The 13,783-nt window shown below is 36.4% G+C and overlaps 1 protein-coding gene and 1 long non-coding RNA gene across 2 annotated transcripts in view; one reads left to right on the top strand and one right to left on the bottom strand.

Annotated features, from left to right (window-relative positions):
* Window positions 1–666: 666 nt before the first annotated feature.
* Window positions 667–1,780, bottom strand: LOC139851677 (uncharacterized). The gene is made up of 2 exons (XR_011760685.1): window positions 1,432–1,780; window positions 667–1,334 (listed from the first exon to the last, which is right to left on the bottom strand). It is a non-coding gene; the product is annotated as an uncharacterized lncRNA (long non-coding RNA).
* Window positions 725–13,783, top strand: part of LOC139851676 (probable WRKY transcription factor 14) — a 29,922-nt gene continuing 16,863 nt past the window's right edge. Inside the window, exons 1-2 of the mRNA XM_071840776.1 lie at window positions 725–1,594; window positions 2,412–2,552. Coding sequence (XP_071696877.1) covers window positions 1,062–1,594; window positions 2,412–2,552 — 674 coding nt within the window. The 5' untranslated portion in view covers window positions 725–1,061. The remainder of the gene's footprint in view (window positions 1,595–2,411; window positions 2,553–13,783) is intronic.

Here is a 13,783-nt window from a genome sequence, read left to right as displayed (position 1 = left end):
TGAACTTGCGGGATAAGGTTAAAGGCAATGTTATTAGATCGGGTCTGAGGGGTAGGAAGCGGACTTAGATGTTGATGGGTATGCTGGTTTTGTTTTGATTTCATTCTCTCTTCTAGCTTATTGGTTGTGGCTTGTTGTGTTCTTTTGGTGTAGGTGGTAGGTTTGTTTGTCTTGTTTAGTTAGTGTTTCTTGTGTTTGTAGTTGGCGGTTTGCCTCTTGTTTCGTTTTTGCCCCCCACTCCCCCCCCCCCCTGGCTCGCACCGATAGCTTTATGTTTGAGTGTGGTTTTGTGTAGGTTGCGCTTTCTATGCTCGAGGTTTGTTGGGTTTCTCTATTTGTATCTTGTGCGTAGATGCGTCATCGATTGATGAATAATCTTTGACTTTAATGTTATGTTTTTCTAACCAAAATAAAAAAGACTAACTTGTACACGTACATGTGCGATTGAAAATGCTATGTGTGATTGGTTGTGGAATATTCACCGGTCCCAAAAATCACTTCGCTTATATTTTCAATATTGTGTGGTTATATACCATATCTCTTTTACCAAAGGTGGATTTTTAAGCTTTTCAAGAATATTAAAAACGAACTTTTATCAGCACGAAAAGACAAATAAAATGTAACATAATCTTGGATGTATATTAACTATAACTAATAACTAAACTATATAATAACCCCATCACATATCTCAGTCAAATAAAAAATTCCAATTTAACTAATCATCAATCGATCAATCTATTATACAAACCTTTTTTCCTTCTCTTGGCGTATGGAATAGAACTGTCATCATATATCATATTCATATGTATCTCACAAATTTCTAAATCAAAAGTCAGCGACTTTCTCTCTTTCTACTTTCATCTCTTCCATCCAAACCCTAAAAAATTGTCTTTTCCGACACCCATCAAGAACCAACTCAAACCCACAAAATATAAACCAAATATAAACAACCCCATCAAGGTCATCTTCATTCTTGCTAAAAAAAAAAAAAACTTAAAAAAGTAACCAGTCAAACCAAGACTTTTTTGGCTTTCTTGATTAGTTCTTGAAGTTTATTCATAATGGAGAACAATTTTCATGGCGATTTAGCGGATATTTTCCGGCCAGGAATCATTAGTCCTGTCGATCCTCCGGGGGTTTCAGATTGGCAGTACTTTGATCAAGAAACACAAATGATCCAACAGTCAACAACAATTGATGATCAAGATGATGGTTTTGGTCAACCTTGCTTTACAAGTCTTTTATCAGATCCACTTATTATTAATCATGAAGAAACATCTTCAACACCATGTTTTTTTGGAGCTACCGAAACAAGTTTAGCCAATAACAATGATCTACAAAAATCAACAAGATCATTACCATTAGGGTTTGATCAAAACAATAATAATCAAAACCATAATAACATGTTTTCAAAGATGTTGCAAATATCACCAAATGCAGCAAAGTCAACGACTCTTAGATCAACAAATAATAATGAAATGATAACATGTTCTTCAAATTCTTCTTCTGCATCAAAACGTGGGTTACTAGAAGCTTCTACTAGTACCACCACCTTACGGATCTCGTCACCGCGAAATCCGGCCATCAAGAGAAGGTAAACAACTAGCTAGATACCTTGCATATAAATATATTTTTATCTATATTTTATTCTTTGTTATGGGAAACTGCTAATTCATATGAATGAATTAATATATAGTAGGATCATATGCATATTGCTTCATAACTGACTCTTATAGGTATTTATTAAATAATACATTTTTAGAACTTCTATGACATTTTTTTATTCCTAGCTAGCTATAGAAACAATATAGTTACATATATATATTTATATAAATACATACGAGAATAAATATAAAAAATTGTTTTCTTTAATATAGTTATGATATTTTGCTTGTATTTCCGAAAAGTCTATAAAATCTAGAAAATCTTATCGTAAAATATTATATGGATAAGGTTCACGACGAAAATCACAAATAATGAATCGCAAGGACTAGCTTGTTACGTAATTTTGATAATAGTCAAAATGACCAAGCAATTTTGGCAACTCGTAAGTCACACGCTTGTCCTTGCGGTTTGCGATTTAAACTAGCATTTGGCGATGTGGCATTTGACAACTTTTTTATCCAAATTGTTCTAGCAAGTTACAAAAAGGTCATTTTGTTAATATCCTTTTTTAATGCATAGCTTTGTTTTTTAAAAATTTTAATGTGTAATGTTTGTTCAAATTTTACTATCTAAATGTACCATTTTAATGTGTAATGTTTGTTCAAATTTTACTATCTAAATGTACCATTTTTTTTATCTACACTTTGCTCTACATATATATGTATGTTCATAATGACATTCTTAGAACCACTTTTTAGGTTTTATGGTTTTGTCATGACTAAACTTAGCAATGGTTAACTGAGCAGGAAGACTCAAGCAAAGAAAGTTGTGTGTATACCTGCGCCAGCACCTGCAAATAGTAGACCCACCGGCGAAGTGGTTCCATCAGACTTATGGGCCTGGAGAAAATATGGTCAAAAACCCATTAAAGGATCTCCATATCCAAGGTACAACCCTCTAATGCACCCTTTCATTTATTTGATTGAAACAATAAGGAATATTCTATCATTTGTCTTTATTGAATGAAACGAGTTTATCTTATTGAATAAAGTTATAATCTTCATAACTATGTAATAATAACTAATAAAGATGTATACATTCAAATTATAATAAACGATTTAAAAAAAAAAAAAAAGTTAATATAGATAATAAAGGTTAACTAATTATGTCTTTAATACACAAGTTACTCAAACTCTACTATATAAATAATTAAAATTAAAGAAGCCTAACATCTATCATAAAAAGGAGATGTAATATATGATCACAAACTTAATGAATAATATAGGTAGAGAGAACATAATGCAATATGTTATGGTTAATAATAATAATATTAGATATTAGATAGTAATAAATTATTTTTAAAAAATATACATAATGAATTCTAGTTAGTTACTTGAGTAAAAACAAGTACTAATTTTTATATTGGAGTCATAAAATATGGTATATATATATAAAATGATAACCATCACAAATAACTATTTTACTATTCTCCATGTATCATTTTTATTCCATAATTTATCTTCTTAAGTATAATTCTTAGAGATATATTTAGTTAAATCCAATATATATATATATATATATATATATATATATATATATATATATATATATATATATATATATATATATATATATATATATATATATATATATATATATATATATATAATTCTGTGTAATTGTGAATTAAATATACTCATCAATTAATTTGAGCCTTCAAATTTTATCTAAAATAATCAAGATGTGTAAGCTGATCGTGTAAAATTAAATTAAAATTTAATAATTATAATAATAGTGAATTTCTAACGATACGAGTTGTCAATAACGTCAGTAAAAATACTATATAATTTAATAATCATCATATTAAATCAAGTAAATAATTGTTACGTACAAGACTTTATGCATTTTAATGGCAATTTTTAGAGTTGTCGCTAGGAGATCTTAATAATAATAATAGTAGTAGTAATAATAATAATAATAATAATAATAATAATAATAATAATAATAATAATAATAATAATAATAATAATAATAATAATAATATGTAACAACCCATTCTTCGTTTTACCAAACACACGCCTTAAATTTTTTTTTTAATAGTACAGTTCATTTGGACGGCGTCCAGTTATCTGGACGGCGTCCAGTTTCAAAGGCCAGGACGGTGTCCCAAATATTGGACGGCGTTCAGTTGTTCTAAAAAGCTCTGTGACAAAAACTCACCCAGCCCAGTTATACTGGACGGCGTCCAGCCTATTTGGACGGCGTCCAGATGTCTGATCAGTCCCAAAACCTTCACATTTTATATCAACACTCCCAAACAACACCAAAATGATTTATAACCATTAACCCAAGTTTAATTACATCCGAAACGTAAAAATAGAAATGTTTGGACATCAAAACGGGCCCAATAACCCTTGAGACCCCAACGACCAGTTATATACAATAATGTAGCGATTTCGACCCATTTATATCCTTAAACGGATTAAGACTCTACAACCCAACCCGATACTAAGAGCATAATCTCGGGGACTACCAAATCCCTAAATCCGCATTCATATAACCAAAAGCCACCCCATCGAGCCAAGCGCTCCTAAGCATCTAGTCTAACAACTAGTTGGCTTCAAATTCACAATATCTGTAAAAAGGTAAACAACGAGAGGGTAAGCATATAGCTTAGTGAGTAAAATAAATATGTACATGCATATACAATTTACCTACTCACATCCACGAACTCATACAATGCATAAAATAATCACATACCCTTTCGTATCAATAGCTAGTATCGTCAAATCGTAAAACTAACAACATCATAAGCAATCAATAGCTAGTATCGTCAAATCATACCACTAGCAACATCATTAGCATAATAATCATAATAATAATGAAATGCTAAACATCAACAAGTATAAACCATGGTTAACCAATATCGCAAGGGAATGACCTCGCGAATAAGTCATCGGTGTTCATAACAACCGTTAGCTCCCAAAAACGGCTATGGTATGCTAACCCCTGAGGTGTTCCAAAACGGCTATGGCATCACCCCCCCCCCCCAAGTGTTCCAAAACGGCTATGGCTTCACTTGATCATCGTATGAGTAAGAACCGGCTATTCGGTTAGCGCCCAAAAAGGCTATGGTATGCTAACCTCGAGGTATCCCAAAACGGCTATGGTATTCCCCCAAAGGGTTCCAAAACGGCTATGACATCACTTAATAGCGGCTATTACTCACACCATGTGCACAAAACGGCTATGTACACAATTAATACGGGCAAATAAATCATATACATACATACATAAATATTCCACTCACCTCGAAATACCCGTACAAGTCAAAAGTATAAATCGCCTCCAAACTCAACCGAGCAAGCTTTTACCTATAATACGCATATAGATATACACAAAATCAACATACATTCTCTACAAGAGAATTCGACTCCAACACCCTTAACCAAGGGTTTATACCTACTCCCACAAACCGCCCATTTAGACACCTAAAGTGGACTTCACCAATTACCACTACGGGTGGTAATTCCGACCCATTCAAACAAGTACAATTTAACTAAAATTATACTTGACACCATTTAACCCAAAATCACTATCCACGATTACTTTCATTCAAAAACGTCATTTAACACTTAACAAAAGCGTTTAACATCCATTTAATCCAAATTTAGGTTTAACTCGCTTGACTTGTCAAATTACACCCAAAGTACCTACAATCACTAACAACTAGTAATTGTATCTCAAAATCATCATTTGACACCAAAATTCAAATAACACTTGACCCATTTCAACACAAAACCCATTTGGACCCAAATTAAGGTTTACACCCAAAAATCAAGTCAACACAACACCAAAATCACTAGTACACAAGTGTTCTAAGGTTTAACCAACACATGCAAGATCCAAACTTACAATTTCATCAATCAAAACCCTAAGTCACCAATTTGGGTTTACTTACATGAATCTTACCCAAAACCCCCAAATTTCACAATAAATGGGTTTATAACCCCTAACTAACACAAACCCGAACTCAAACACGAATCTTAAACAATGAAATTCGAAATTAGAATTTACCAACACTATCAAAACGTAACGGTGAACGGGGTGAACAACATTAACTCTTGCACCTCAACCCGAAATCAACATCCTTCTTCTCCAATGGAGTTTTCCCTCTCTAAACCTTGCTTCTCTCTCTCTAGGGTTGGAGTGTAAGTGAGAATGGATGTGAAAATGATCCAAAAGTGGATCTAAAACTGATATTAAAACCACAAATCCGTCCACAAGTGAAAAGACCAAAGTACCCCTTTTAATTTAAGTAAATTGCAGCTGCTGGCCCGTCAGGCCTTTTGGACGGCGTCCAAAATGGCTGGACGGCGTCCCAATGAACTGAGACTGAAACTGGAACTTGTTTTGGTCGTAACTTTCAAATCGTAACTCCGTTTTCGATGAATCAAATATCGTTGGAAACGTAATGAGATTTACTATCCAATGATAAGGTTTTAGAACATCAACTCGGACTTTATTTGGGATCCAAATATACGGTTACATGTCTCATAATTCGAATGACGTCCAAAATAACGCGTAATTTAAAAACGGGGTGTTACAACTCTCCCCCACTTAAATTGGATCACGTCCTCGTGATTCGCACCTACACTAGAAGTTAAGCACTTCTCCCTCGAACATTTCCACCTCCAGCGCGGAGTCACACATGTAGTAATCACGCAACTGAAATCTCGCTTCGTACATTAACGCATCATATTACAACAACCGTACTTCACCCTTTCATTCGACCAAAATTTCCACCACTCACTCAGAAGTACACCGTGAAAATTTCATAATATTCTTCCAATGGCCTTATCATTCCGTCATTTTCAACGGTATCGGGTAATCAACCTATTAGTCAAAACAACCGCAACCGTTTCTCTTGCGCCGAGTATCCAAACTCGTACCATACACTTACAATCGTCCTAAAAGTAGAACAATTCACCGACAGTCATTGTCGTCACGCCTCACGATTCTACGAAACACAACTAAGCCCAACATCCATAACATCTTCCGTGAATTCTAAGATCTCACCACACGCTAATAATCACTAGCGTGCACTTCCACAACAAGCGATATCTCATACACCCAACGTCTAGAATTTCCATTTAGGAAATACGAAAAACACCACATATCCCTTCAAGTTCTCTCGGCTACAACTCGCAACAAGCTACATCCATAACCATATCACCCAACGCAATCTACTAAATCCACTACGTCATGAACCATGTCTTGCATTAATCCAAATTGAGAAGGATTCATGCTTCCTTAAAACTCCGTACTCCATCGGTTCATAAACGTACTACTTAACCGATCATTCATGAATATTCTCTAGACCAAGAACCGACTTTCTCCGGCTCCATACTCGGGTCATTTTTCAACGAAGAAATTTTGTTAACCCCAAAATAAACACTTTAGAAGTAACACTTTCCCACCGATCGATCCGCACACGATTACCTGTCACTGGATTAATCCAGGACGACAATAATACACCACGAGTTAGGCGAAACATCAACACATCGTCATAGGGTTTCTCCTCTGAACCGTACAATACGGCTTCCTAGTACTAGCATAGAAGCTATTCGTATACTAAAATCCCGTCAACGGCGAATCATCATCACAAAATTTCCGTAATTCGCCACACGACTCACAAAAATAGTCACCAAATCTGGGTGAACCTTCCTACCTAGGCCGTCCATTAAGGATGGCCTCGACATTTCAATGCAACCTACGGGTCACATCACTAGGGTACACACTCTCGCAACCAAACAACATCCGCATGTCTCTATGTGATATAATCAATACCGACACTTCCGCCTCACAATCGTCCGTAAAGTGGAATAATCCACTTGACAATTTCCACGATCATGTTTCCCGACAGGAAAAATACGGTACCCACCACAATATCGAACTTGTACCCATTCAATGATACTATCCGAGTTTCATAGCAATCCATCTTTTACATTCTGAGAGCACCTGCAACAACAACTTCATTCTCTCACCACCGTGATCTCCAACTTCGCACTTGGTCTCATACCGCACTTTGGTGCTACACGACCACCTTACATAAGAAGTCTTACACTTCACTTGATCTAACACCACCAGAGCTTCCTCAAATAGCAGTAAAAACTCCCCCACTTAGGATTCAGCTCCTCATTCTCACCGCCAAGATGATATCATCCCGCGGAATTGTCATTCCACGACACACATGACCATCCTCATCGTTGGTCATACACACCAAATCATCGTAAATTCAACTTAGGCTCTCAGAGCCATCATAAACAATCACTAGAGATGTCGTACACGTGACGACATCGCACCTTCGTACCACGATTAACAACTAACCGCCCTTCATCGTTCGCAAAGCGAACACCACCAAAATCCTATGTACGCCTCTAAACCTAGGCATACGCCACTCCGCTTAATCGGTCGTGCATCTCAGTCGAGATCACCTGACCTTCCCCGGAACGAACCTTTATTTACAATTGCTCACTTTCATTGAGAAGATTGACCAACCTGACACAATAATTGCATCGACCGCAATATCAACACTTCATCATAACCTTCGGCCTAACCGACCATTAAGTCCATCATTGACTCACCGGTCATCTTTACCTGTCTATCACTTAAGAGCAACAAGCTTTGCTCACCCGTCACTTCATAAGAAGTATTTACCGCAATGCTCTTAAACTTCAACTTTTGCAACCGTCGAATTACTATCACTCGTCGATTACTATTATAACCTTCGATGCTTCCAAGGGTATCTCACGGGAACCCTAAGCACAAAATGATCACACCATCACCGGAGTTGAACATTACACTAGCAGGTATAACCTGACGCCGTGTCATGCAAACTCCCACCGCAACCTATCGAGATTTAGAACTCGATCTTTGGGTTCCATACACCTGACATTGCCCATCTCTCCCCAATAATGACCCAAAGTCATACTTACCCGAAAAACCTTACGGTTTATTGTCTTATCGAAAGTTTCTGCCGATCACACACTACCCGTAACTTCCACAAGGCTAAACGATATAGCCTAACAAAACCTTCCGTCTAACGCTAAGAGGTGCTTGGAACACCAAGTCTTACACCCTTCCAAATAACGACACAATCAATACAAGAAGGGATATTCCGTTAGGAATGTTACCCTATAATCCATAACACACTAACGCGACCATTTTCATACAGATCTCACTCCCATGAGTTTAACGACCCGAAGACTCCTCGATTCGTAAAGTCCAAGATGACTCATAACTAGAATCCTTACACGATTCTCTAACCACACACTCTACGGAGTGTAACCCAATTCTACAATCATTAGACTTGCTACGTCCCATTACGGGATTCAAGTGCTCATCGCACACACACTCACTAATCGGTCATCCTAGTTACGATGAGTAACCACATGGAATGACAATCTCAATAATACACCCACTACTTAGGGGGACTAAGTACGCGCAGAACTCGTGAGTTGGCTCACTCACTTAACTAACCAAATCCACCGTAACACTTCCCGACTCGCAATGAACCCGATGTGACTACAAGCACATCACCCGAGACAACCATACCCTAGGAACCAATAAAAAATTCCTTATTTATCCCGAATCTATCCCAAGCGTGCCACGTTTCCTCCATTCGGTACGCGTCATGTCATGCTTGATGTCAAGATACACTTTCGTAATAATGGTGATCAATCACTATTACAAATGCGTACCTTACCATTTTCACATGGTCACGCAAAGTACTTTACTCGGACTGACGCAACATTCACACCAAATAACACGCGATAACTCCTAGTACCCGAATAACCAAAGTCCTTATCGTGAACTTGATCACCCAAAACCGTCAAATATTCGAATCTCTCCAATAGATTCATCCCTAGGACACCGCTCCAAATAGATACCTGTATATATATACCTATATACAATATAATAATAAATGTACACAAGTACACCGCAACAATAAGTCAACCTACGACCTAGGTGACTATCACTAACAATGTCCAGGTTCACCTACTTACATTAGGCACTTTCAAATCTCAGTCTGACCCGTATTCCTATAAGTCCCGCATATAATGCATAATCGACAATAAGTCTAAGACTAGGCACCTATTCCAAGGTCACCTAATTCCCTTAGACTATGCTCTGATACCACTTGTAACAACCCATTCTTCGTTTTACCAAAAACACGCCATAAATTTTTTTTTTTAATAGTCCAGTTAATTTGGACGGCGTCCAGTTATCTGGACGGCATCCAGTTTCAAAGGCCAGGACGGCGTCCCAAATATTGGACGGCGTCCAGTTGTTCTAAAAAGCTCTGTGACAAAAACTCACTAAGCCCAGTTATACTGGACGGCATCCAGCCTATCTGGACGGCGTCCAGCCTATCTGGACGGCGTCCAGATGTCTGATCAGTCCCAAAACCTTCACATTTTATATCAACACTCCCAACAACACAAAAATGATTTATAACCATTAACCCAAGTTTAATTACATCCGAAAAGTAAAAATAGAAATGTTTGGACATCAAAACGGGCCCAATGACCCTTGAGACCCCAACGACCCGTTATATACAATAATGTAGAGATTTCGACCCATTTATATCCTTAAACGGATTAGAACTCTACAACCCAACCCGATACTAAGAGCATAATCCCGGGGACTACCAAATCCCTAAATCCGCATTCATATAACCAAAAGCTACCCCATCGATCCAAGCGCTCCTAAGCATCTAGTCTAACAACTAGTTGGCTTCAAATTCACAATACCTGTAAAAAGGTAAACAACGAGAGGGTAAGCATATAGCTTAGTGAGTATAATAAATATGTACATGCATATACAATTTACCTACTCGCATCCACGAACTCATACAATACATAAAATTATCACATACCCTTTCGTATCAATAGCTAGTATCGTCAAATCATAAAACTAGCAACATCATAAGCAATCAATAGCTAGTATCGTCAAATCGTACCACTAGCAACATCATTAGCATAATAATCATAATAATAATGAAATGCTAAACATCAACAAGTATAAACCATGGTTAACCAATATCGCAAGGGAGTGACCTCGCGAACAAGTCATCGGTGTTCATAACAACTGTTAGCTCCCAAAAACGGCTATGGTATGCTAACCCCCGAGGTGTTCCAAAACGGCTATGGCATCACCCCCCAAGTGTTCCAAAACGGCTATGGTATCACTTAATCATCGTATGAGTAAGAACCGGCTATTCGGTTAGCGCCTAAAAACGGCTATGGTATGCTAACCCCGAGGTATCCCAAAATGGCGATGGTATTCCCCCAAAGTGTTCTAAAACGGCTATGGCATCACTTAATAGCAGCTATTACTCAACCATGTGCACAAAACGGCTATGTGAACAATTAATACGGGCAAATAAATCATATGAATACATACATAAATATTCCACTCACCTCGAAATGTCCGCATAAGTCAAAAGTATAAATCGCCTCCAAACTCAACCGAGCAAGCTTTTACATATAATATGCATATATATATACACAAAATCAACATACATTCTCTACAAGAGAATTCGACTCCAACACCCTTAACCAAGGGTTTATACCTACTCCCACAAACCGCCCATTTAGACACCTAAAGTGGACTTCACCAATTACCACTACGGGTGGTAATTCCGACCCATTCAAACAAGTACAATTTAACCAAAATTATACTTGACACCATTTAACCCAAAATCACTATCCACGATTACTTTCATTCAAAAACGTCATTTAACACTTAACAAAAGCGTTTAACATCCATTTAATCCAAATTTAGGTTTAACTCGCTTGACTTGTCAAATTACACCCAAAGTATCTACAATCACTAACAACTAGTAATTGTATCTCAAAATCATCATTTAACACCAAAATTCAAATAACACTTGACCCATTTCAACACAAAACCCATTTGGACCCAAATCAGGGTTTACACCCAAAAATCAAGTCAACACAACACCAAAATCACTAGTACACGAGTGTTCTAAGGTTTCACCAACACATGCAAGACCCAAACTTACAATTTCATCAATCAAAACCCCAAGTCACCAATTTGGGTTTACTTACATGAATCTTACCCAAAACTCCCAAATTTCACAATAAATGGGTTTATAACCCTAACTAACACAAACCCTAACTCAAACACGAATCTTAAACAATGAAATCCGGATTTAGAATTTACCATCACTATCAAAACGTAGCCGTGAACGAGGTGAACAACATTAACTCTTGCACCTCAACCCGAAATCAACATCCTTCTTCTCCAATGGAGTTTTCCCTCTCTAAACCTTGCTTCTCTCTCTCTCTCTAGGGTTTAGAGTGTAAGTGAGAATGGATGTGAAAATGATCCAAAAGTAGATCTAAAACTGATATTAAAGCCACAAATCCATCCACACGTGAAAAGACCAAAGTACCCCTTTTAATTTAAGTAAATTACAGCTGCTGGCCCGTCAGGCCTTTTGGACGGCATCCAAAATGGCTGGACGGCGTCTCAATGAACTGAGACTAACACTGGAACTTGTTTTGGTCGTAACTTTCAAACCGTAACTCCGTTTTCGATGAATTAAATATCGTTGGAAACGTAATGAGATTTACTATCCAATGGTAAGGTTTTAGAACATCAAATCAAACTTTATTTGAGATCCAAATATACGGTTACATGCCTCGTAATTTGAATGACGTCCAAAATAACGCGTAACTGAAAAACGGGGTGTTACATAATAATAATAATAATAATAATAATAATAATAATAATAATAATAATAATAATAATAATAATAATAATAATAATAATAATAATAATAATAATAATAATAATAATAATAATAATAATAATAATAATATAATGTAAAATTTTAACAACAATTAAGAGTTCTAATTTCAAGGGTCGTTAATATGAAATTACGTTGAAGCTTTTAAAGTTATTTTAATTGATCATTTGAATCATAATTTTAAAATTAGATGTTCAAAATCTTTTTCTTTAAATATATACAGAGAGAAGAGATGCATAAAGATTAGATACATGAGAAAAAGATTTATTAAAAAGTTATTTAGGTGGTTCATATGTTTAATTCCAAATTTCACGTGAAATCACTGTATTTTTTACTTGGGAGATCCATGTGTTTTACCAATGTTACGTGGGTGGTCCCTATGTCAAACGCCTGTCTAAGTCAGACGTTAACTTCTAAGATGTGCTAAGCACTTGAGGGTACTTTTGTCATTTTACCTTAAAGAAATTACTTGGGTGGTCCCTATTTTTACCCCAAATTTCACGCAGAGTCCTTATGTTTTTATAGTTCGGTAGTGAGTGTGATTTACAAATGTTATGTGGGTGGTGCCTAATGAGAACAAACATTAACAAAGTCTGGTAATACCTAAAACTGGCACGAATCTGATGATCCTAGCTCTTTGGTACGTTTAGAGTGACCATGTGAACTTCAAAGCAAATTCGACCCGAAAAATTAAAAATTGCATGATTTTAGTATTTTGCGAAACTTTCGTATTTTGGTGAGAGATTTCGCTGATTTTCACGTATTAACTCAAAAATGGCGCAACGAGCAAGACTCGTAGTTTTATGAGCACTCTCAGTTTTAGGCCTTTCGGAGTCATTTAGAGGCTGAAAAGGTCAAAGTAAACATCGAAAAATTAGTTCTCTAAACCACTTCGTAAAGCTTAAAAATGACATGAATCTGATGATTCTAGCTCTTTGGTACGTCTCAGAGTGACCACGTGAACTTCAAAGCAATCCGGCCCTAAAAATCAAATTCCGCAAAATTTTCACATGTTGTAAAACTTTTGTATTTCGATGGCGGATGTTGCTGATTTTCGAGTTTTTACTCGAAAATGACGCAACGAGCGAGAATCATAGTTTTCTATAAGTACTCTCTGAAATGACCCGTTCATATCGATTATAAACGATTCATAATAGTTGATTACATCGCGAGGTACTTGACCTCTATATGATACATTTTACAAACATTGCATTCGTTTTTAAAAGACAATCTTTCATTTCATCGACAGATGACGGCATGCATACCATTTCATAATATATTCAACTATAATTGATTTAATAATAATCTTGATGAACTCAACGACTCGAATGCAACGTC

The sequence above is a fragment of the Rutidosis leptorrhynchoides genome, chromosome 6 (assembly GCF_046630445.1).
Source record: "Rutidosis leptorrhynchoides isolate AG116_Rl617_1_P2 chromosome 6, CSIRO_AGI_Rlap_v1, whole genome shotgun sequence".
Classification (NCBI taxonomy): domain Eukaryota; kingdom Viridiplantae; phylum Streptophyta; class Magnoliopsida; order Asterales; family Asteraceae; genus Rutidosis; species Rutidosis leptorrhynchoides.
This window is presented reverse-complemented; position numbering and strand designations above follow the sequence as displayed.